This window comes from Ambystoma mexicanum, chromosome 2p (genome assembly GCF_040938575.1).
Source record: "Ambystoma mexicanum isolate Mex_15411 chromosome 2p, UKY_AmexF1_1, whole genome shotgun sequence".
NCBI classification, from domain to species: Eukaryota; Metazoa; Chordata; class Amphibia; order Caudata; family Ambystomatidae; genus Ambystoma; species Ambystoma mexicanum.
The window spans coordinates 1,436,886,467-1,436,908,485 of record NC_090923.1 but is presented as its reverse complement, the minus strand read 5'-3'; the positions used below and the strand labels follow the sequence as shown (position 1 = coordinate 1,436,908,485).

Sequence of the window (22,019 nt, the reverse complement as noted above, 5' to 3'; positions counted from 1 at the left end):
GTGAGACCATTGCTCATCTGTTTGAGGTGTAATGCAGAAAGGTTCGCTCCAAGTGGCTTTGTATGAGCATTGTCTTCTTTTGGAGGACAGATGTTGAAATCTCCAAGAATAGTTAGTAGATGGCGATCTACAGACAGGATGGCATCCGCGTCAGTGAGTTTGTCAGCAAAGTGAGGGCTGTAGGAGGGAGGTCAATAGATTAAGAGGTAGCTTAGTGAAGCTGTGGAAGAATTGGAGCAAATGAGAGCAAGAGATTCACAGTCTGGGATGGGGTCATGGAGGATGTTGAGACTATAATGGAGTCTCTGTGCACCAGAGCTATGCCACCTCCTCCTATTGTTGCGAGTAGCACAGATGATCTCGGAGCCTGATGGGATACTCTCTTGGGTAACTGGGGACTGATCATTGGAGAGCCAAGTTTCTGTGATAAAAAGTAAGGCTCTCTGGTCTTCAGAGAGAAGGTCAAAATGCCAGAGGAGTGCTTGAAGACAGAAAGTGCATTAACCAGGAGACATCTGGTGCCTGTCATTTCCAGGTAGGTACAGCTGCTTGGGCCAGTGCTGTTGGGTTGTTCAAGGTTGCTTTCATTAGTTTCCCAGGGCTCCACAATAAGGCTTTCAGACTCAAAGAGGCTTAGCAGGTTCTTCTTGGGGTCTGGCACATCTCTTAGTTCGGGCTGCGTGGCTGTAGTGGATTGTGCAGGGTGTCTAGTGATGAACGGAGTAACTGGTATTGTTTCTTGCAGATTCCTTCTTATGGTTGGTTGAATGGCTGTAAGGGTAAATGCAAGCAAGGATGTTAGTTTGTTGGCAAGCCCTGTTTCTCTGAGCAATGATACGTCATAGTAATGTGGTTTAGATGGATGGTTCGTGAGGTATCTGGAGGTAAACGCAGTCAATAGTCTCTTGAGGGGAGGCACTGGGAAGCGTGAGAAACCAAAGGGTGTCTCACCGACTAGTTCCCGGGGATGGATGGATCTCTCTCTCTCTTCTCCCCCCAAAAGTTCTTTAGGGTGATAATGGTTCACCTCTGGGTCCCCCCCTCTTTCGGGCACTGACCCATCTCGTTACCTCAACGTGCAGTTCCATTCACACGGTAGTGTAGCAGTAATGATTCACCCCTGGGTTTCCCTCTTCTGGGCGTAGACCCCTTCCGATTCTTTCGGCTTCCCTTCACCAGGTTCAATGCGACTTGGGTCCCCCTCTTCTGGGTGCCGACCCTTCTCGAATCTCAAAACAATACCTATCAATATCAGGGCCTTCTGTGGTTGAGTCTCCTAGTTCCAAGGGCCTGATAGGTTTACAAAACATCAAACAAAAAGATCCTTTCAGATTGCACTTGAGGTGATTGTTCCTCACCTCGTGGTCCCCCTTTTCCAGGCGCAAACCCATCTCGAATTTCAATGTCTTTTCAAACAGTTCATAGTGGACATCCCTCGGCCGGGTTCACTCTTGTCAACACACTGTTTCTTGGGACTTCAGACTTCACCCCTCTTTACTGGCATCCCTCCGCTGGGTTCACTCTTGCCACTTCACCTTTGCTTTTCTCTTCTTAAGGTATGCAGGATTCACTTCCCTTGCTTTCACACAGTTTGTAGATCAAAGCTTTTCGTTTGTAGACGGATTTTGCTAGACCTCCTGTATGACCACTTTGACCTGCTTTGTCGGCTCTCCTACGGCCTTCTGGTATCTGTAGTTTCAATGCAAAACAAAGGGGGGGGATCAGCAAGAGTCTTTCACAGAAGCACCCACGTGGTGCCGAACACTCTGCAGCTGGTCTTGAAGGTTTCATTTGTGTCTTATAGTTCACCACAGTGTCTCCCTCAACTGTGCCCGCACCCCTTTTTAGGTTCACAAAGGCCTACCTCTTCCGGGACAGACCCTGCTTGCAAAAGTCACAATTTTAACAAAAAAGGGCATGGGACTTCTAGTCCCAGAATGAACTGTGCTGATTTTGCTCCCACTTCTTTTTTTGCTCCCCGAAATGGCACTTTGTCATTGGGAGCTGCAGGAGCCAAAAGGGGATGCGTGTTGGAGGTCAGGGTCTCTCTCTGCCCCTCCAAGACCTGGGTTCGCCTGCCTGGCCCAGGGGAGCAGTTTAACTCCTCCTCCTCTTGATTCCTATGGGTCATCCTCATGACTCCCATCTGCCTCTTCCCAGTCCTTGTGGATTTCAATGGGGGAATGGGATTATGGGAGTTGTAGTTCTGTGGAAAGGTAAAATTCGTTAAAATTCCTGCAGCTTTTCCATAGTGAAAAGTGCTGGAGGGGTGGGATTTTGGTGTCAACATCCCATAAAGACTGCTGGGATATCAGGGAAGGGTGCATTGGAAAAATTGGAATACCGCGTCTCACCCAGGTGATCCTCCCTCGCTCGTCCGCCCGCAGGGTTGGGATCCAAGAGCGAAGGCCATCCTATGGCCACCTGAACAAAGGATCCTCGGGGATAACCTGGGAGAAACGCCTTAGGTTTCTCACAATGGCCATCGCCTTTGGCTAAAGACTCTTGGGGTGGATGTGTGCGGGAGGATCACCTCAGTGAGGGGTCTTTGGAGAGTGGGGGTGAGGCAACCGATGGTGAGACGCGATATTGCCCCTTTCCTGTTCCCATATCTCATCCTATCTTATAGGATTCTCTGGCAACCCAACTCCACCGGCCCCTTTCTGCACAAACACTGGGCCGAGGAAGAGGGCGACAGAGTAAAGAGGCTAACCCTTCCAAATCTCATTGGACATGTCCCGCTAATCGGGTCAGGCAAAGTCGGGCACTTGACTTTAATCACATACAGCTGATACCCATTAGCTCTTCCCACATGGATAAAAGGCAGAACACAGAGACACACTCTGAGCAAGGTGGAACACGAGAAGGAGCAGATCTTCCGGGGCGGAGGCAAACTTACTGGAGCAGAATGAACAATCGAGGGACGAAAGCAAAGTGTAGGTAGAGAACCCCAGGAGATTCCTGCAGGAGGTTGTTGTCTCCGAAGAGCCGTGGAAGATATGCGTTGAAGGCCAAATCCCAGACAAGTAGACATTGTGTTTCAAGGATGCCAGCGACCCACCCGGGCTAACGACAGAGGGGAAGGCGAGGCCAAGCCTGTGGCATTAACCTTGACTCGTGAATTAAAGCTGAAAAAGACAAGCAAGGAGTGCACACAGCTAGTGAGTTAGCGAACGAGATGAAAGGCCGGTGTGTGTGTAAGGAAAGATTGCAGTTGCAACAATATATCTCACAATTGAAGGCTGCGCGCATGCTGATGAGACGCGAAAGAAAGATAACCAGTGATGAACTTTTAAGGGGCTGATAACTGTGAAGCCAGTGATAGGTAGTAGTGGAGTGGTCCAGCGAAGTTGCTCACTCAAAAGTCTCCACGAAACGTGAAATGTTTTGTTATAAAGCAGCAAAGTGAACAAACTCTAAAATGCGCAAAAGGTCAAGATTAGCCCCAGCAAAAGGGTAAGTTAAAAGGTGAATACTTGAAGAGAAAGATTTTTGAACTTTTGTGCTTACAGTGCTTAACTACCAAGACCAAGAGACACTGGGGCAAATAACCTAAGAGTGTGAGCTGAAGAGAAAGTCAAAGTGGTCCTGCAGAAGTCTATAGTAAAAGCCTTGCATAGTTGAAAGATTTTGACATTAGTAAGAAGGTCTGAGCCTGACTGAGGGAGACCAGAAGTGTGATAAGTTAGGGGAAGGAAACTCCTAACAAATGTGAACTAAGCTTGAGGAAGGAAACCCTGCAAGTGCTGTGATTGAAAGGTCTCAGCCTGGTTGAGGGACAGTTTTGTGAACTGTTAAAGCTTTGAGAGGTCCAAGCCCGACGGAGGGAGACCTATGTTAACTTTTTGTTGAACTATAAAAGATCTTTTGGAGCACTGGAATAAGTGACTTTAACGTGGAAGGCCAGGCGGGCCTTGATCCACGATTTGAACTGCCTTTTGTTTTTGAGAACCTTAGCCAGAGTGTGCCATACTGTCTATGGGGGGCGCCTTACTCTGTGCTGTCCAACGTCGGGAGGAGAGCGGACTCAGCCATTTTCATCCTTTTTGTTATAACACTGATTTTCCTTTGCATACATATTCCCTGTTACACACTTTTTGTATAAGAGATAGGGCAGGCAATAGGTTTTGTTAGTATAGCCCATTTTGATTTGACAAAGACTGACTAGGACTGTGTTTTCTTTATTGTTTGATGGTAGAGATTACTCTCATCATAGCTAAAGGACAAAGTAGGAGTTTTTTGAAATCTCGAAAATTGAATAAAGGTTTTGAAATTACTTCTCTTGTGTCAGTGTCATAATTGTGATTCTATGCCTCCCTTACAGAAGCCTCTAGTCCTGAGATTCCCGGAGCGGAAGGGGTAGTGAGGGCTGATTCCATTTCTCTCCTTGCTCCTTCTTCCTTTCTGATTCTAGGCATCTTTCCACACTGTAGTAGTTGAGGAATGGAAAAAGGGGGAAATGAGGTAAAGCGAGATGAGAGGGGTGATATTTACCTTTTGACTTTCTTCGGGCCTGTGTTTGTGGATTGGTTTGTGTAAGGATTTCCTTATCCCTCCTTGACAATATTTAGTTGGGAAATTATGGAAATGTTCCGGGCATTTATAGGCCAATTGGCTTGTAGACTATACAGATGGGATGATTTCCCAAGGGTCAGGTTATGGAAAGGGTTCCTTCGGTGTAGCAGTACATGTGGCTATGATTCCAGAATTCATGAGGAATTGATTGGGTTCGATACGCTATGTGTGAAGGGCCTAGTTTAATTGAGAAAGGACAGATAACAGCATAGGTGCGTTGATTAAACTTGGTGCTGGTTGATTCACGCTGAAATTGTGGCTTCAACCAGTAATGCAGTGGGGTGCAGTTGAAATACCACAAGCTACGTAGTTATTATGGGGATAGTACGGTGAGTTAAGGTTTGTAGGTGACTGTTATGCAAAGCCTACATGTGTTTGGTACATAGACACAACTAAAAGTAAACTGGTTATGTACTAGGTATATAGGCAGCAGTAATAAGTCTGCAGTGATTTTGGAGGAACAAACACTGATTCAACCACTCTAATTACAAGGGATACATGCGTCTGATTGAGCTATGCAGTAGTTAGGCAGGTGTAGGAGTAAGTTAACCTATTATGTGGATTTTACGAGCAAAGCACTATGAGAAAGCTCCAAATGTGGTTGGTATACAGGTAAGAACAACACATCGAATATGGCTGTGTGCCAGGTGTTCATGTATTGATATTAAGTTGTTATAGACACCTGAATAAATACAATCTAGTTCATCTAGCTATGTGCTAGACAGCAGGTACAACAGTGAGTAAACTATGCAGTAGTGGTTGAATGTAATAGTTATATGCTAGATATGGGTGGTTGTAGTTTAAAAAGCCATTAGTGTGAGGCTAATGCAATGTTTCAAACTAGATCTGTGTTGTGTGTATGTGCTCACCAACAAAGTCTATGTGGCTATCTGCTTGGTATGCAGGCAATTACAAAGAGGTAAAAGTTGCTATATGTTAGCTATGAAGTAGATAGTTAGAAATAAAGCAGCAAGATAGAAATAAATAATATATATATATATATATATCAATGAAAGTGAGCAGTATAGTAAGAAGCGAATTGTTGTGATGATTAACCCAATGAGAAGCAAATTGTGTGTTATGTATTCATGCAGTAATATAATTGGCTGTATAGATGTAGTGAATGGTAAACAGAGATTTAGTCTAGACAATTGCTAGACGTGCAGTTCAAACACAATGAGTCAACATTTTTAGGTGGAATTTCAGACAAAAACAGAGTTAGTCAGTCTAGCTATGTGTTACGGGTCAGCAGTATGATGAGCTAAGCAGATGTATTGGTTGCTAAACAGGTTCACTCTGGATAATTTCTAGTCTAAACACAGTTGGTCAAGATTATAGTTGGACTTCAGGCAAAAACAGGGTCAACCTAGCTATGTTATGGCGTCGGCAATAAAGTGACCCTTTCAGATGTAGCGAATGCCAAAACAATGATTCGTCCTAGATCATTGCTAGTCATGTGGTTTAACACAATGGGTCGGAAAGGTTTCAAACTAGTATTTCAGGCAGCAAAGAATCAATCTAGCTCAGTATAATGGGCTCAGCAGTATAGTTATACCAATTAAAATGGTTGTGTCAGCTAACACAATGATTCAATAGAGCTCAGTGCTAGGTGTTCAGGGGCAGATATTACAAGTTAAACAGTTTGGGTGTGCATACACAAACAATTCTAAAATTACTATGTCAGGTATACAGGCAAAAACACAGTAAGACAAGACCAGTTTGTGTGCCAGATGTGGGCTGCATTGTAGTTAGTCATACATATGTGTGGCTAGCATACAGATTTAATATAGCTGTGTACTATGGCATAGCTATCGGGATCAAAAACAGATTTACTGGTACAGATGCAGACAGGCCGTAGATTCAGACAAGTTATATGCTAGGAATCAGGGGGAAATGTAGGCATAGATTCACCTTACCTGTATGATGAGTTTTCTCTGCCCAAACAGTGATGGCACTTTGGACTGGGGTACCAGGCTAACCGGAGGCACCCATTGCCACTGCCCTTCTCCCGACTGCCCGGACAGTGGCTGCTCTAGGAGCAGTGCTTAGGAGAAGGAGAGTGAGGGGGAAATGGGAAAAAAGCCAGATACAAACCACGGACTAGGGCATAAACAGTGCATTGTAGGAGCAGTACAGATCAAAATCAGACCGGCAATAACTGTAAAACACAGATATATCCCTCCAACAAGACATCAAACAGGCACTAAACTCCTTACCAAGTGGGCGCTGTGCAGGATGGCTATAGATTACAAATGATTGGGACAGGGAATATGAGGATTACTTACTGGTAATCATCATTACTCATGGTTCAACTCTTCTTCATCACAGTACCTGTATCACACACAAGTACTGGATCGCGAAAGAGGGATTAGAAGGGAATGAAGAATGAATGATGCCACATAAATGCTAATCCATATCTGGGAATGGGAGAGCGAATGAATGATGCAATGCCGTATGAATGTGTGACTGAATAATTTATGTTGCTGTATGAATGGTGATGCATGAAATGAAATTATATTTTATTTAAATCGCGTTCGTACACAAGTGTTTCACATGTGTGAAGGTTTTATTGATGATCACGATGTGATGTGGATATGTGTGTCAGCTGTGCAAGAGGTCTCTTATTGGGGGAATACTGGTGGCACGGCAGCCAGCAGAACTTTTTAATTGGTGTGTCCAGTTTGGACAAATATTCAGTTTCATGGTATTTTTTTTAATGGGCAACAAGGGGTGGGCCCATATTTCTTTACAGAGGTAGAGCATGTTTTACTGGGCATCGGGTGAAGTCATCATGAGTGGTCCTATGTGGTACTGGCCCACATTTGCGGGTCCAATGTTGCACACAATTCTTTACTGTATAAGGCCATGTATAACTGGGACTCAAGATTGAAAGCAGCATATTGAGTGTTCCTATGTGGTACTGGCACACATTGGTGGGTCCAGTATAGACAAATATTCACTCTTGGATGGCAAATTTTACTGGGCATTAATGGTAAAATCAACATGATCAACATTCCTTCATGGTACTGGTCCACATTGGTGGGTCCGGTATGGACATATTTTCTTGCCGTGGCATAGCATTTGCTACTGACAAAGCCAACAGGAGTATGTTATTATATGGTGATACTGGCATATATTGGTTCAGCCTATATGGACATGCATGGGCACAGACAACATGACCATGTTTTTTCATACTTACATATATTGTTCAAAGGCATCACAAAAATGAGCTGTAAAATGCTCCTGTGCAATGTTGATGGCTTACACCAATTGGATTTTTTCATGTGTTAGCCCACAAAACCCATTGCAAACTGTGTCCTTTTACCCAATTGTTCACAGAAAGCGTATTGAAAACGCATGCTTTTTACCTAACATTTTAAAACATTTCTCTGGGGCAAGAACCCCCTGAAACACTTGCTTGGTTCGGGCTCCCTCGCTGCACTCAGTCGCTCCCACAGACACAGGGGAAACATTTACACCCATCCAATTTAGAAAAATGACACCAGTGGTCTAGATTTAAACCTGAAACATTGCCTTTTACCACAGCAAGATTTAATTTGGCCCCATTAAGAGCAATTACTGCAAATGGACAGACACTGCTACGTCTGCGTCTGTTTGATTTGTAACACTGTTTGAGGATGTGTTGCAATTTATTTTTGTCCAGTTTATACAATTATAAGAACGACTACGATCACCCCGCTTCACCGTCATCTAGGCTTCACAAAATGCAGACCTGCCTTAGTTTATTTATTGAAAATTGACTGTCCTTTAGTAGCTTGGATCTTGCGGACTTACTTGTGATCTGCATTACAACTAATATACACTTGAACAAAGCTGATGAAATGGAAACGTTAGGTTTTAGCTGAACATATAAATGTATTTACTCCTGTGGAAAATACTTAACATCATTTTTGAAAATCTCAGTGATGGGCTTTGGGCTTGATTGTCCCTTTACTTTATTTCTAGATTTTATCTGTAATATCGTATGGCTTTATTGGAATTTATTTTAGCTGTACATAGAAACTGTACTAATATCGTATGCAGTTGCACTTTGATGGATTATTTTATTTGAATAACGTGTTGTATATTTGAGAGCTTTATTGACTAGCTGTCACATGAGGTGTCCAAAAGTCACAAAGCATATAACACGATTATGGATTGCCACTCTTGCTCACCATCTCAAACCTTTTCTTACTGGTTGTCTTTCTGTCTCCCCAAACTATATTTCACTTTTAATCTCTCTCGGTTACGATTTGTTTCTAGCACCAAGGTGCTATCATTCTCTATTCATTTTTCCTTCGGTATTTCTGTTGTTTAAATTCTCGCCAAGCTCTAGTTCTGCCTCTCAGTCGCTAGTCAGATCCAAATTTAAAAAAAACAGTGAAGAAAAGAATATCTTTTAATCACAGTTGAGATATGCAAGGTATTGACCTGCTCTGCTGACTGTGTCTATACTCTCACACCAATGCCTAAACAAAGAAGTTTAGTTACAATTCAAAACTTCACGTTTACCATTCCAATCCTGGTTCAGTGCCGGTGCTGCGTGCAGTCATGCAAGGGATCAGAATCTGTTGATCTGCTGGCAAAGCAACAGAATCCTGCAGAAAACACTGCATTATCTGGGTGTAAAGTTGAGTGTCTCTGGTCCTCTAGTAGTCAGTGTTAAAAGGGCTGAATAAGAGAAGAGCTGGGGAGGGGGGCATTGGGGGTGGGATGGTTCAATCCAGATGTATTGCAGTTGAGCAACCTATTTCACCAAGGCTTAATAGAATTCTTGGTAAAAAAAATAAAATATATATATATATATATATATATATATATATATATATATATATATTCTGCAACACAAGTCATACTGCTTTAATGCAACGATTTCTTAAGTAAATGTACTTGGTTTAGGTCAGCCTTAAGACATTGAGATCTTCAAAACGCAGAGGGCATCATTGTGTTCATGTTGGTGTGGCCTCTGGACCGGGTATTCTAGCGTACGACAAGTACACCCTACAGAATTCCCTTGCACTGCATGTCCTCGGCAAGTGTGACAGAAGCTGGGATGGTGCAAGAATGGCAGCAGCAGATATCGCTGCAACAGGTTTTCTGGCCACAGTCTTTCCCTTGTATGCATGGTGTCAGTCTGTGTCAGAACAGGGAATAGTTACTTTTGTGGAAGGCAGGGGAGCAAGAGGAATGTTTGCAGGAGGCTTGCCAACTGCAGTCTTGCCCTCAATCAGTCTGGTATCGGCAACCCCCTGCAAATCTTCACAAGGCCTGTCTGTAGGGTTGGTCACAGTTGGCTTGGCATCATTAACCTTAGTCTCTGCAGACATGGTCATAGTAGGCTTGGCCTCTGAACACTGAGTCAGAGAAGGTGTTGCAGGTAAAGATGGGGTCGCAGAAGGGATGCCGACACAAATCCTCGAATATTTAAGCTCCGTCACAGCAGAAATTGTTGAAACAGTTGCAGAAGATGTAGCCACAGTAAGTGTAGTTGCAGCACATATATTCGCAGCAGACTTTCTCCGAATAAGGGAGTTAGCAAGCCCTGCTTCAGCTGGCTTCATCCCAGAAGATGTGGTTGCAGCGGGTATCTTCACTACTGGGACAATCCTGGTAGGTTTGCTCGTATCAGGTGAATCCTTAAAAGATTTGGGGGAAGATGTTAACACAGTGGACCTGGCATCGTTAATCCCCATCAAAGCAGGCTTACTATCAGTTTGAGTGGTAGCAGGCAAGGTTGACGTGTGCTTGGTCAAACTAGGAATGGACACAGCAGGCACAATTACCGTAGGCATGTTCTCAGAAAGAGTGCCAGCAGCGTGTGTTCCCCTGTGCTTCTCAAGGTCAAACTTTGTGTTAAAGGTCTTCCCGCATTGCTGACAGGGCTTAAGATTCCTAACCTTGTGCCACAGGGTCTGATGTTTAATGAACAGAACCTCATACTTGAAGCCCTCTGCACAGTCTGCACACCAGAAAGACCTCTCACCAGTAGAATTTGCACAAGGCTGTGGAGAGGTTTGCAGAGGGAGACTCTGAGGTGCATTACGTTTGCAGCTTACATTGGCAGCAGTTGGTATGTCGATAGAGGGAATAGGCATAGCATCAGAGATGCTTACAATAGGAACACCCACAGCTGAGTTATTTGCAGTTATGTCAGCAGCAGGTGTGACCGCAGAAGGCTTGGTTGCAGCTTTTCTTGCAATCCGCTTGGCTACAGCAACTAGCTTCATAGCAGTAGAAATCGAAGCTCCAGACAGGGTCACACGCTTTATCATCACAAGTGGTGTTGTACGCGACATGATCACAGCTGGCGTAATCGCAGCAGGAGTGTATGTTGCATGCGTTTTCCAGTGCTTCTCAAGGTCAAACTTTGTGCTAAATTTTTCCCCACACTGCCAACAGGGCCTTGGCCTCTTGCTCACGTGCCACACTTTGTGATGTTCACTGAACACAGACTCGTCTGTGAAGTTCATCCCACAGTCAGCACACCAAAAGGATCTTTTCTCAGAAGTAAGCCCACTTTGCTGTGTAGCAGTTTCTTGGTGCAGACTTCCAGGCGCATTGCTTTTGTAGCTAGTGTGGATTTTCAAATGGTCTGCAAGATTGGACACTTGGTCAAAGCTAGCTTCACAAATGGCACATGTGACAGCAGCAGAATGAGTAGCAGTAGGTTTGGCTGAAGAAACCAGACTATCTCCTGTGTGACTCATCTGGTGTAAAAGAAGACTTCTATTGTGAATGAAGCTTCTTCCGCAGTCTGTACATGAGAAAGGCCTCTCCCTATTGTGGGTGCGCTCATGCATTACTAGGTCACTTTTCCGGGTGTTTCCCTTCCTACACTCAAGGTTCCTGGTGTGAATCATCCCATGCTGGAAGAGGCTGCTCCTCTTAGTGAAGCTTTTCTCACACACTCTGCATTTGAAAAAGTTCTTTCGGCTATGAACTCTCTGGTGCTTCTCCATGGCTAATCGGTGCTGGAAAACCTTTGAGCATTCAGGAAAAACACACTTAACTTGCCCAGAATGGATTTTCTTATGTCTTCTAAGAGACCGCTTACGTCTGTAGCTCTTCCCACATTCCCCACACGAGAACGGCTCCCCTGCATGTGAAACCTGGTGGCTTGTGAGCTCAGACCTCATGCTAAAGGTCTGCTCACATTGAAGACACTTGAAGGCCTTCCCTGCTGCATGTTTTTTGCAGTGTATACGAAGGGCACTGCGTGAAGAGAACCCTTTCTCACACTCGACACACTTATAAGGTTTCTCTCCTGTGTGGGTCCTCTTATGGTCCTCAAAGACACGTCTCCATTTGAATGTTTTCCCACAGTCTGCACACTTGAAAGCCTTCACTGCTGTGTGCGATTTTCGATGTAAGCTGAGGGCACTGCTCCAGGAAAAACGCTTATTGCACTGGGCACATTGGTACGGCTTCTCTCCTGTATGTGTGACTTGGTGACGTCGAAGCTCTGATTTATTTGCATAGGTCCTCACACAATCAGGACACTTGAAAGGCCTCACTGCTGCATGGATTTTCCGATGTATGCTGAGGGCACTGGAGCTGGAGAACCTTTTGCCACACTGGCTACATTGGCATGGTTTTTCTCCCGTGTGGGTCCTCTTGTGATATTTAAAGATGCTACTCCATCTGAAGGTTTTTCCACATTCATTGCACTCGTAGGGCATCTCCCCAGTGTGGACACGCATATGCATGATCAAGGAGGATTTCAAAGCATAGGCCTTCCCACATTCACTACAGATGTTCTTTTCAGTGTGTAAACCCAGGTGGCTCCATAAAGCTCTATTGTTTTTAAAGTCTTTTCCACACTCTATACAAGTGTAGTCTTGTGGATTGGTGTGACTGCGCTCGTGCACTAACCGTTTCATCTCGTGATTGTAGCATTTCCCACAGATTGAGCACTTAAAGGGTTTGCTGCCCCCACGATTACTCTTACATTTGGGCAGATTTGGATCCTTAAAAGTGCTCTTCACAGAACCATAACTTTTGCATTTGAGGAGCTTAAGCTCCTCAGGGGTTCTCGTCTGAGAAGAGTTCTCGGTTAAGGGGGTATCCCCTCCTCGTTTACCTTGCTCCATATCCTCAGTTCTCATTGTGCTATTTAATTTCTGGTGTCTTCTCAATGCATAACTATTACAGAAACCTCTCCCACATTGAGAACACTCATATGGTATGTGCCCCGTGTGTGTCATCTCATGCTTTCTAAGACTCACTCTCCGGTTAAAACCTTCCCCACATTCCTCACAACTGTACCACTTTTCGCCAGTGTGGACCTGCCCATGCGCTTCCAAGTGTGTCTCATATTTGAAGGTTTGTCCACAAGTGGTGCACTTAAATGGGCGCTCAGCACGAGCGCTGCACTGGTGGACTAGAAGGCTTGTCTCCCACTGGAAGGTCCTCTTGCATGCTGTACAGGAATAAGCATCTTCACCTCGTTCTTTGTGTGGTTTGGGTCCTCTGGTGTGGCGTTTCATGTGCTTACTCAGTGATCTCTCGCAGGAGAAGACCTTCCAGCACTGTATGCAACTAAAACCCTTTTCACCAGAATGAATCCGTTCGTGCTCCTTGAGATTGTTGTTGAACTTGAAAGTTTGCCCACAAATGTTGCACTTGAGTGGGGAGGTCTTCTCTTTCTTGTAGTCTGGTGGTCTGTCATGTACTTTCTGATGAACCTTCAAACTCTCTTTGACAGTAAAGCCTTTACCACACTCGGCACACACAAAGGGCTTTGCATCAGTGTGAGTTAACTGGTGTGTGCAAAGATTCTTCTTACAGTTGAAGCGCCTTCCACATTCCTGACAGACAAACGCGCCTGCAAGAGTATGGATTTTACGATGACCAGCAAGACAGGTAAGCTGTTTAAAAGCAGCTCCACATTCAGTGCATTTGAATGGTCTCTCTGTGGAATGGATTCTCTGGTGTTTCACAAGCACCGACTTAAAATTGAAACTTTTTCCACATTCATCACAGGTATGTAGTCTACCCTTTTTTCTACGAATTTCTTTTTCTGCAGCAAGCTCAGCCGGACTCCTAGGTGGACGCCTGCGGGAAATTGAGGATTCTGCGGAACTCCCTTCAGGTTTAACCCGTATTGCAAGGCTTTGGGGTTCACTTTTACAAGGGGTAGATGAGTCTGTGGAGCTCCTAGACAACGTTTCTCTTCCAGTATGGTTATCTTTGATATTCCCATGTTCTCTTTCACAGTTACTAGATTGGCTGGCCAACTTTTTTCCAGCGGCTTGGCTGACTGCTTCGGTTTTGCGTTGTCTCTCACTGGGAGAGGATAACCCCAAGTTATTTGGCTGCTTTGTAAGATTTTCGGTTAGGTTTCCATGTTCTTTTGCACAGGGAATGGGTGAGCCTGCAGAACTCTCTGTAGACATGCTCTGCCGTGTAAGGTTTTCTGCTAGGCTCCAGAGTTCTTTCTCACAGAGGTTCCAGAGTTCTCTCTCACAAAGAGTAGATGAATGTCCAACACTCTGTGGAGTATGTTCCTGCCCAGGAAGGTTTAAGAGGGACTCTGGTTCCATGGCACAAAGCGTCAATGATCCTGCTGAGTTCCCTGCAAGGTTGTCTTCCTTCATTTCTTGGCCATCTATTCTTTTGAGGTTGTCCAATGCTGACAGACACAAGGGAAGGATATTTCTTGATTTCATAGAATATTTTCGGGATGAAGATCATCTGGACATCCTTCTTTTAACTTCAGGTTTCCAGTCACAGGATCATGACCAGCTGCAGAAAAAAGTTTAAGAGTTATTTTAGAGAAATCATCAACAGGACAATATTTCCTCATGCACAAACCTATCAAATTAAGGATTTCTTATGGGCTCATGAGGAATTTCAGTGATGGGAACATACATAAAAAGTGTAGTATGTTAGGTGAGGGCAGTAGTTACACATCAATTCAAAGACTGCATGCAGACGGATACACAATTATTAAACAGGAAGGCAGAAATGTATAGAGGGGATAAGATTTAGTGTATCTTTTAGCTATGCATCACTACTACATTCCTACTAAAATAAACCCAACTATGTACCTTAAGTCTCATTTGGGTAATACGAGAACCTGCAAACTAAGGAAAATACTGATGAGATGTAGTTGTAATATGCTTATGTTTTCTGTTTGAAAATGAAAAGAGGCTGGCAATTTTAAAACACATTTTTTCTGTGTTTGGTAATTTGGGTTGAAAATTAGAGCCAGTTTATCATGTATTGTTCAAAATGTCCATCCCTCTGCTTTAAGTTCTCAAGTCTGACTTTTGTCAAAAAATGAATAAGGACTCAAACAGTTGCATTGCTGTTCCTTCTAAAAGCAAGTAAATGTGCACATGGATCGTATGTAAAACAGGCTCCAAAAGCCAAGGTCAGGACACAACTAAAAATACAAGTTGTTTTGTTTAGCTCCATCCCCCATTTGCTTTTGATTAAAAGATGATGGTTAGGATCCAATTATGTTTGTTGTGCTTTTGTAAAATTGATTTGTAATGAACATATATACTGTGTTGTATATTTGGTTTTTATAAGCAATGAAGTTAAAGAAATGCATTTGTCAATCTAGACAGACACATTGAATTAAAGAGCATTCCGTTTTAAAAAAAAAAAGTAAATGCTTCATTCCTTTTAACAATGTGGATACAGTAGAATTAAACAAAAAATCCCCTGGTGTGTGTTATACATCTCTCAAGAGAACATTTCTGTATTCACCAAAGACCAAAATCATGGACCTATTTAATTTACACCTACCACTAAACCTCTGTGGGAAAGAAACCACAACTGGGCCTGCAGGCCTTTAATCCACATTTGTTAATGTATGTTTACTTCCACTGAGGTTTCTTTTGGGCCCAGGACATTGGATGCCTTGCAACCTTCTGGAGAATCCAGAGACACTCTTATAAAGGAAAGATGTTTCCTGATGTCCCATCTGGACGTGAGCCGCTGATCAGGTAGGTGCCCCCCTGACCCTGGCATTTTATGGCCTTCAAAGTCTTTTTGCACCAGTGCTTAAAAGCACGATGAGCGCACTTGCGCGTGGTCCCTCTCCCCTTCCTAACCTGCTTTCTGAACCTCCCTCAATGCCCTCCCGCACTAATTGGTGCACCACACCCTCATCAAGGACACCGCAGGGCAGCCCTCTGCCTGTGCAGCTCCTGCGGCTAACGGCCCCTATGCAAAGGGCGGCTCCTACAATGGCTGCTCCAAACAGTGTCGGCACGTGTCAGCAGGGGAAGCCAGCAGCTAACAGACACTAACACAAACTGTAAGTGTGGCATGGGTTGGGGGGCAGGGGGTATGAGCAATTACTCTACCCCAGAAAGCACCTGCCACTCTATCTTACTTTCTGATAACAGACTGTCAGACTTACACCAGGCATGATTGGAAAGATTTGTGACCACCAGCCTGAACCTATCCATGACTGGACTGTAGATGTTGCCTTGCACTACTCATGTAAGGCCCCGGAGGAAAACACGGGGCCGGCTAGGGAAGACCCAGCAATGGCAGATACGTGCAACCCCGGGGTATGGTGGAGCCGCAAGTCATTGGGCCCTGCTGACCCGATTTGTGGCTTCCCACCTGAGATGGGGGAAGAGACGCTGCATTGCCACAGGTCGGCAGAGAAGCCGTGTTGCCTAAATTCGGCTGAGACTCCATGTTGCGGTGGGCCGACAGCCATGCCACCTCTCACGGATGCCCAGTTGCCGGGGAAGGAGAAAGTCTTCAAGGCCAACGGGCTACACCCAGGCAGTGACAACGAAGGAGTGGAAAACCCTGGCCCTCACACTTACCTATATTATGGGGTTCCAGGCAGCTGAATGAATGGTGCATGCAGTCGGGAAGGAAATAGTAAGCCATTTCCATCGGCTTCGTTTCAGGAGAAAAGGGGTGGGGCTTGTTTTTATTTTTATAACCTGTCTGATGAAAACGTTGCCGATTGGTCAATTAAGCCATGGCTATATAAACCAGAGAGAAAGAAGGGTTTGACGGATCATTCTCGTTTATGTTGCAGAGCCAGACAGACGTGGAGACAGGAGCTGCGGGAAGCCTGTGGGCTTATGAGGGCTAGAGGAAGGAGGCTACAAACAAGTCCTTACTGCATCTCCTGGTCAGGCAACAGGAGAAGAGCCCAGCTAAAGCCAGAAGGAAAACCAGAAGAAGTATTCTGTTAATAATTTTGACATTTTTCTTTCCATCCGTAATTTAAAAAAGGTCAAAGACTACATTTAAATTTACAAGTCCAGCAGGCCAGCCTGTTTGTCACTACTCACATACCTGTCTAGGTCAACAAGCGCCAAACTTAGAAGAAATGGTGAACACTAGCCTGCGTCGCATCCTGATAGAACTGGGAATGTTAGCAAATGCCACACCTAGATGGAACCTGAATGTTAGCATGCTCACACTTAGATAGAATTATGAACATTAGCCTCTGTCATATCCAGATAGGATTGTTGAATGTTAGCATCTGCCACATCTAGATAGAATTGTGAATATTAGCCTGCGTCACATCTAGATAGGATTGTGAATGTTAGCATGCTCACACTTAGATAGAATTGTGAACATTAGCCTGTGTCGCATCTAAACAGAACGGCGAACGTCAACAAGTGCCACACCTGGATAATATTGTAAATTTTAGCAGGCTCACTTAGACTGAAGTATGAAGGCTAGCCATTGACACACTTAAATGGAATTGTCGATGTTAGTATGTGCCATACTTAGATGACATTAAGAAGATTACCAAGCGCAACACTTAAAAAGGTACTAAGAATGCTAGCATGTCCCACACTTAGATAGAATTGTGAACGCTAGCCTGCGCCGCATCTAGATGGGATTGTGAAGGTTGGCGAGGGCCACACTTAGACAGAATTACGTAGGTCAGCAAGTGCTACACTTAGACAGAACGTGAATGTTCGCATGTTAAATGTCATATAACCCACTAACCAATATAAGCTCAAACTCACTGCATACTTATCTCACTCAAAAAACTCAAACCATCTCTCGCACAACAAGCCGCACGCACTTCACTGCACCTCAACAATACATACGCCACACCAACAGCACACGCGGACTGACACCGATCCAATACTCGCACCAAAACTCAGCACCCGATGTATACCGAGTTGAGGTTGCCAACAGTACACCACTCCTCTCACTATCCTACTCCCTCTTCACCTTACTAACTCATCCCACCTTGTTTGCAGATCCACCAGAGCGCCTCGGGACCAATTCCGTTGGTGACGGTGTGCTATACAAGTACCTTTAACATAACATAACAGAACATAACATGATCACAGGTGCCTGTGTGTTTTCCGTCACGCACCTGCCGCCCTGGCGCTTATGGAAAACCTGGAGATTCCGCCGCCATTAGGGAAGCATCTCACGTCACCTACGTTGCCTTCCGCAACATTCTAGTCTTTGGTTGCTATGGCCGCTTTCCTCTCTTTTTAACCACTCCCCTTTCTTCCAACCGTGCGTTGCAACCCATTCTGTACCTTTGCTTTCGGGTCCGACGCTCAGAGGTTTTCCCCTCGGTTGTTTTTCAACCCGCTCGTATTTTTCTCTCTCTGTGCTTTCCTTAACTAGCTTCAACTTTCTTGTCTGTTCGCTGGCCTCGCCCCACTCGGGTCTCGTCCCGCTCTGCCTAGTCGTTGTTTCCTTGCTTGCCGGCTTTCACTCTGCCCTTCTATCAAGGTCTACGCCTCTCTTCCATGCTGTAATTTGTTGCTTTCTTCTTTCGGGGCCCTCGCCTTTCCCCTGTTTCTGTTCTTATTTCTTCCTTTCTTTGGTGCTTTGTTTTCCTTTTACGGCTTCATACCCTTTCCTTTTTTGGAGCTCTTCAGCATTTGTTTTGCTTACCTATTCCGGGTGTCGGAATCGCCTCTGGCTGCCTCCGCCAGAACTCTCTGTGCCTGCCGCCTCTTTCCAGTTACAGAGTGCTGGGCGGCTGCTGTTCTTACCCGCTTGCCTCCCTGTCTCCATACGGAAGGTTCATCTTCGAGGACTGTTCACTCCTGCCGAATACCCCCAAACCCCATCTGCCCCGCCACACTTGAAACTTCAAGCACCTGGATTTTTGAAGCACCTGGACTTTCAAAACTCACTCAAGAACTGTGAACATCAAGGTTTTTTCTGCCGCTGGCTTTTTCCTCTTCTTGGCATTCTCAGGAACAGGTCCCTTGCCGGCCTCTTATACACAGGCAGCATAGTGGCATCTTCCCGAGGGAGACTGTATCTCTTCTGAAAAAAGCCGATTATCCAGAGAAAGAAGGGCAAGACTATCCCATCCACATCAGAAGAATCAGGTGAGGAGAAGGGTGAATTGTCTGAATCAAGTGAGGAACAGGAAGTCAACGGTAGTTCTGACAGTTTCCTACATTTAATTTTGGTGAGGTATTAAGGAAAATTCCATTTAAAAATATTCCACTGTCTGGGTGAAAGGCGAAACAGCACCATGCAGGGTGTTAGAAGCAGGACCCCAAATCAGGGTGAAAATCACAAGCCTACCAGGCAGAAGGAGGAAGAGCAGCCCTAAGCAAGGGTGAGAGAGACGGTCGTACAGGACCAAATAATTATAGGCGGACCCAAGGTAGACATTGAAAGACCCAGACATGAGGGCTCGGAATAACTCCCTTATAAATCTTGACTTACATGTGGCAATTGCCCTACAATTGGAAACCAAACAATGCTATGAATATACTTTCCCCTTATATGCTCAAGGGTACAAATATTCAAGTTGCAAAGTAATAATCAGCCATAAAAAGTCACTTGCCAACTCAATTCTACACACACACAAAGACAATATCACTAGCCAATGGAAAGTACACATTTTACACCCTGATCAGCTATTTACACATACCCTACTGGACCATTACCTAACAAGCAATTAGGTCACAGAATGCCAAAAACCATAATCTCAGTTTATTTAATCCTGTTTCACAAGTAGTCCAAATGGGAGAAAAACTGAAAATGCATTGCCTAAGTATTGTGACGAACCCCCGGCCGCACTCTGGGGACCTCCAGTGATGTGATTGAGGTGGCAGAGTGCCTTCCCCAAGCTAGTGGATGGGCCTGGGAGTTTTATGGTGAGGATTCCCTTGTCACCTCCATTACTCACACACTCTGGGCAGAGTACGGTCACATTGCCACTACAGGCACTCCGTCCCTTTTACACGAGTTGAAGAATAGCGGTCCCTCAGGACAGGTAGCATCTGTACAGAAAAATTCCCTTGTGCGGGTTCAGGAACACTAAACAATTCTACATATGGTAGGCGAGGGGTATGAATTAGGATGGGAAACTCAAGGCAGCTAAAACACAAGGTCTCCACTCTCACATAGTAAAGAACAGATTGGCTAAGGGAGTTTAACATGGGAGGTGGGGGGCAACATGCTGTGACAATGAGAGAGGACCGCCCAAGCAGAAGGGCTGGCCAGCCCCAAGTTGTAAATTCGAACCGGAAGCCATCCGCAGCCATGGGACACATTAGCGAATCAACACCAGCTGCCTGAAGAGAGAAACTGAATAACCTTGCCCCAGAGAGAAGGAAGGCAAGGAAAGGACTGACCAAGGTGAGGGATTAGCCAATCCCAAGTCCCACATCAGGGCTGAGAGCCATCCGCAGGTCAGAGCCCAAAAGACAATCCCTATCCAGGCAAACACACTTGAGTCCCCTCACACCTCAGAGGCTGGAAGGCAGGGTGAAAGCCCTATAAAAATCCTACAAACTCGGGTTGAGTGTGTTTTGAGTAGAAGCAGTAGACAGGAGGTTTTTTGGTGAAGGAGGGAGGAAAGAGCAAGCAACTGAACAAGAATCAGGTGACTGAAAGAGAGATGCCGGGGGTTTGGGATGGAGGAGAGACCAAGGAGACTAGACCTAGGAGTGAAGAGAGCTGGAGCAAAAGGCAAGGAGTGGGAGCAGTTTTGCCAAAGAGGGTGACATTCTTGGGAAACAAGCTTCTGCTCGAGGAGGGATAGAAGGTGGTAGAGATCTAAAGTCCTGTAAGGGAATCATGGTATCACACGTATGACATGGACACAAGAGTTGGGGTTTAGAGAAACTCCTACTTTGCCCTACAGCTATGACGGGAGTAATCTCTATCATCAAATAATAAAGAAAACGGTCCTGGTCAGTCTTTGTCAAATCAAAAATGCATATACTAACAAAACGTAATGCCTACCCTATCTCTCAACAAAAAAAAGTGTGTAAAGGGGAATATGTATGCAAAGGAAAATCAGTGTTATAACATAAAGGATCAAAGTGGCTGAGTCAGCTCTCCTCCCCACAGTGGACAGCTGTCATGACCCTTGCCCCTGGCCCTCACTGGCAAGTCAGCCTTCCAGTTAGGGCCAGGTCAAAGGCCTTAAAACCTCATCCAAAACTCTCTTGGAGTCAGTCCTGGCGCCTTTGGCGCCAGGCTCATAACCATCATGAAGACCAACATTAGAATGGGACTATTTACTTAGGACTATTTAACTTGGGGGGGTGGGGGGGTTCCAACATGGAGGCACACACATAGCTCAGTTACAAGGAACTGAGTTATGCGGTCTAGTCTTTTGGGTGTGGCAGGCCTGGGACTACTTTACCTGGACTACTTTGGGTGAGGCGGGCCTGGGACTACTTTACCTGAGACTATTTAAACCGCACACAAACAGCAGAACATGCTTTGCGTTATTCTGCTGTAGGCAGCGTTACACTCACTGGGCCTCATTACACGGATGGCGGTAGGGATTTACCAGTACCGGTACCGGTAAATCCTTACCGCCTTACTACGAGGTCCCTTTGCGGGTTGGGGGATTTAACGCCTGCTTTTTGCAGGCGTTAAAATCCAACCCGCTAAGGGACCTCGGAGCTAATTACGGCACCGCAAAATTGCAGTGCCGTAATTAGCGCCTTCCCCATTCCCATAGAGCCCTATGGGGCAGAAATGGGAATGGGGAAGGGCAATGGTGGAAGGGGGATTTACCGCCCCTCCAACCTTGGAATGGGGCGGTGAAATCCTCTTTCCGCCAAGGCGGTGCCGGTATTTTACCGGCATGAGCCATGGCGCTAATAGAGCCATGGCTCACCGCCTAACGTGTAATGAGGACCACTGTGTCCAGTTCTTTGATCCCAGCTTACCTGAAACCAAGGATTTGCAGAGAGAGAAAGAACACTACGAAACTTACCTAAAAGAGTATCCTGTCTTTAATCCATTGCCGACTTCAGTTCCACTCACCTGAAGGTACGAACTCCATCCTCTGGCACTGCATGCATCCGGGAATACCATAACCTGAAAAAAGGAGAGAGAAAGACAGCATTAGTAAGCGTTTACTCACGTTTCCTCCTGAATGAAGAAAGCCACACAATTCTTACCTGGTTAGTCATCTCCTGGTCAGTATCATTGCTGGAACATTACGGTGCTCGGCGAGGAACATCGCAACCTGCAAGGAGAGAAAAGACACA

The 22,019-nt window shown here is 45.2% G+C and overlaps 1 protein-coding gene across 1 annotated transcript in view; it reads right to left on the bottom strand.

Moving 5' to 3' along the window:
• Positions 1-8,090: 8,090 nt before the first annotated feature.
• The window catches only part of LOC138567590 (zinc finger protein 721-like), a 117,958-nt gene continuing 104,029 nt past the window's right edge, over positions 8,091-22,019 (bottom strand). Inside the window, exon 2 of the mRNA XM_069645970.1 lies at positions 8,091-14,319. Within this exon, the coding sequence (XP_069502071.1) occupies positions 9,705-14,243 (4,539 nt within the window). The 5' untranslated portion in view covers positions 14,244-14,319 and the 3' untranslated portion in view covers positions 8,091-9,704. The remainder of the gene's footprint in view (positions 14,320-22,019) is intronic.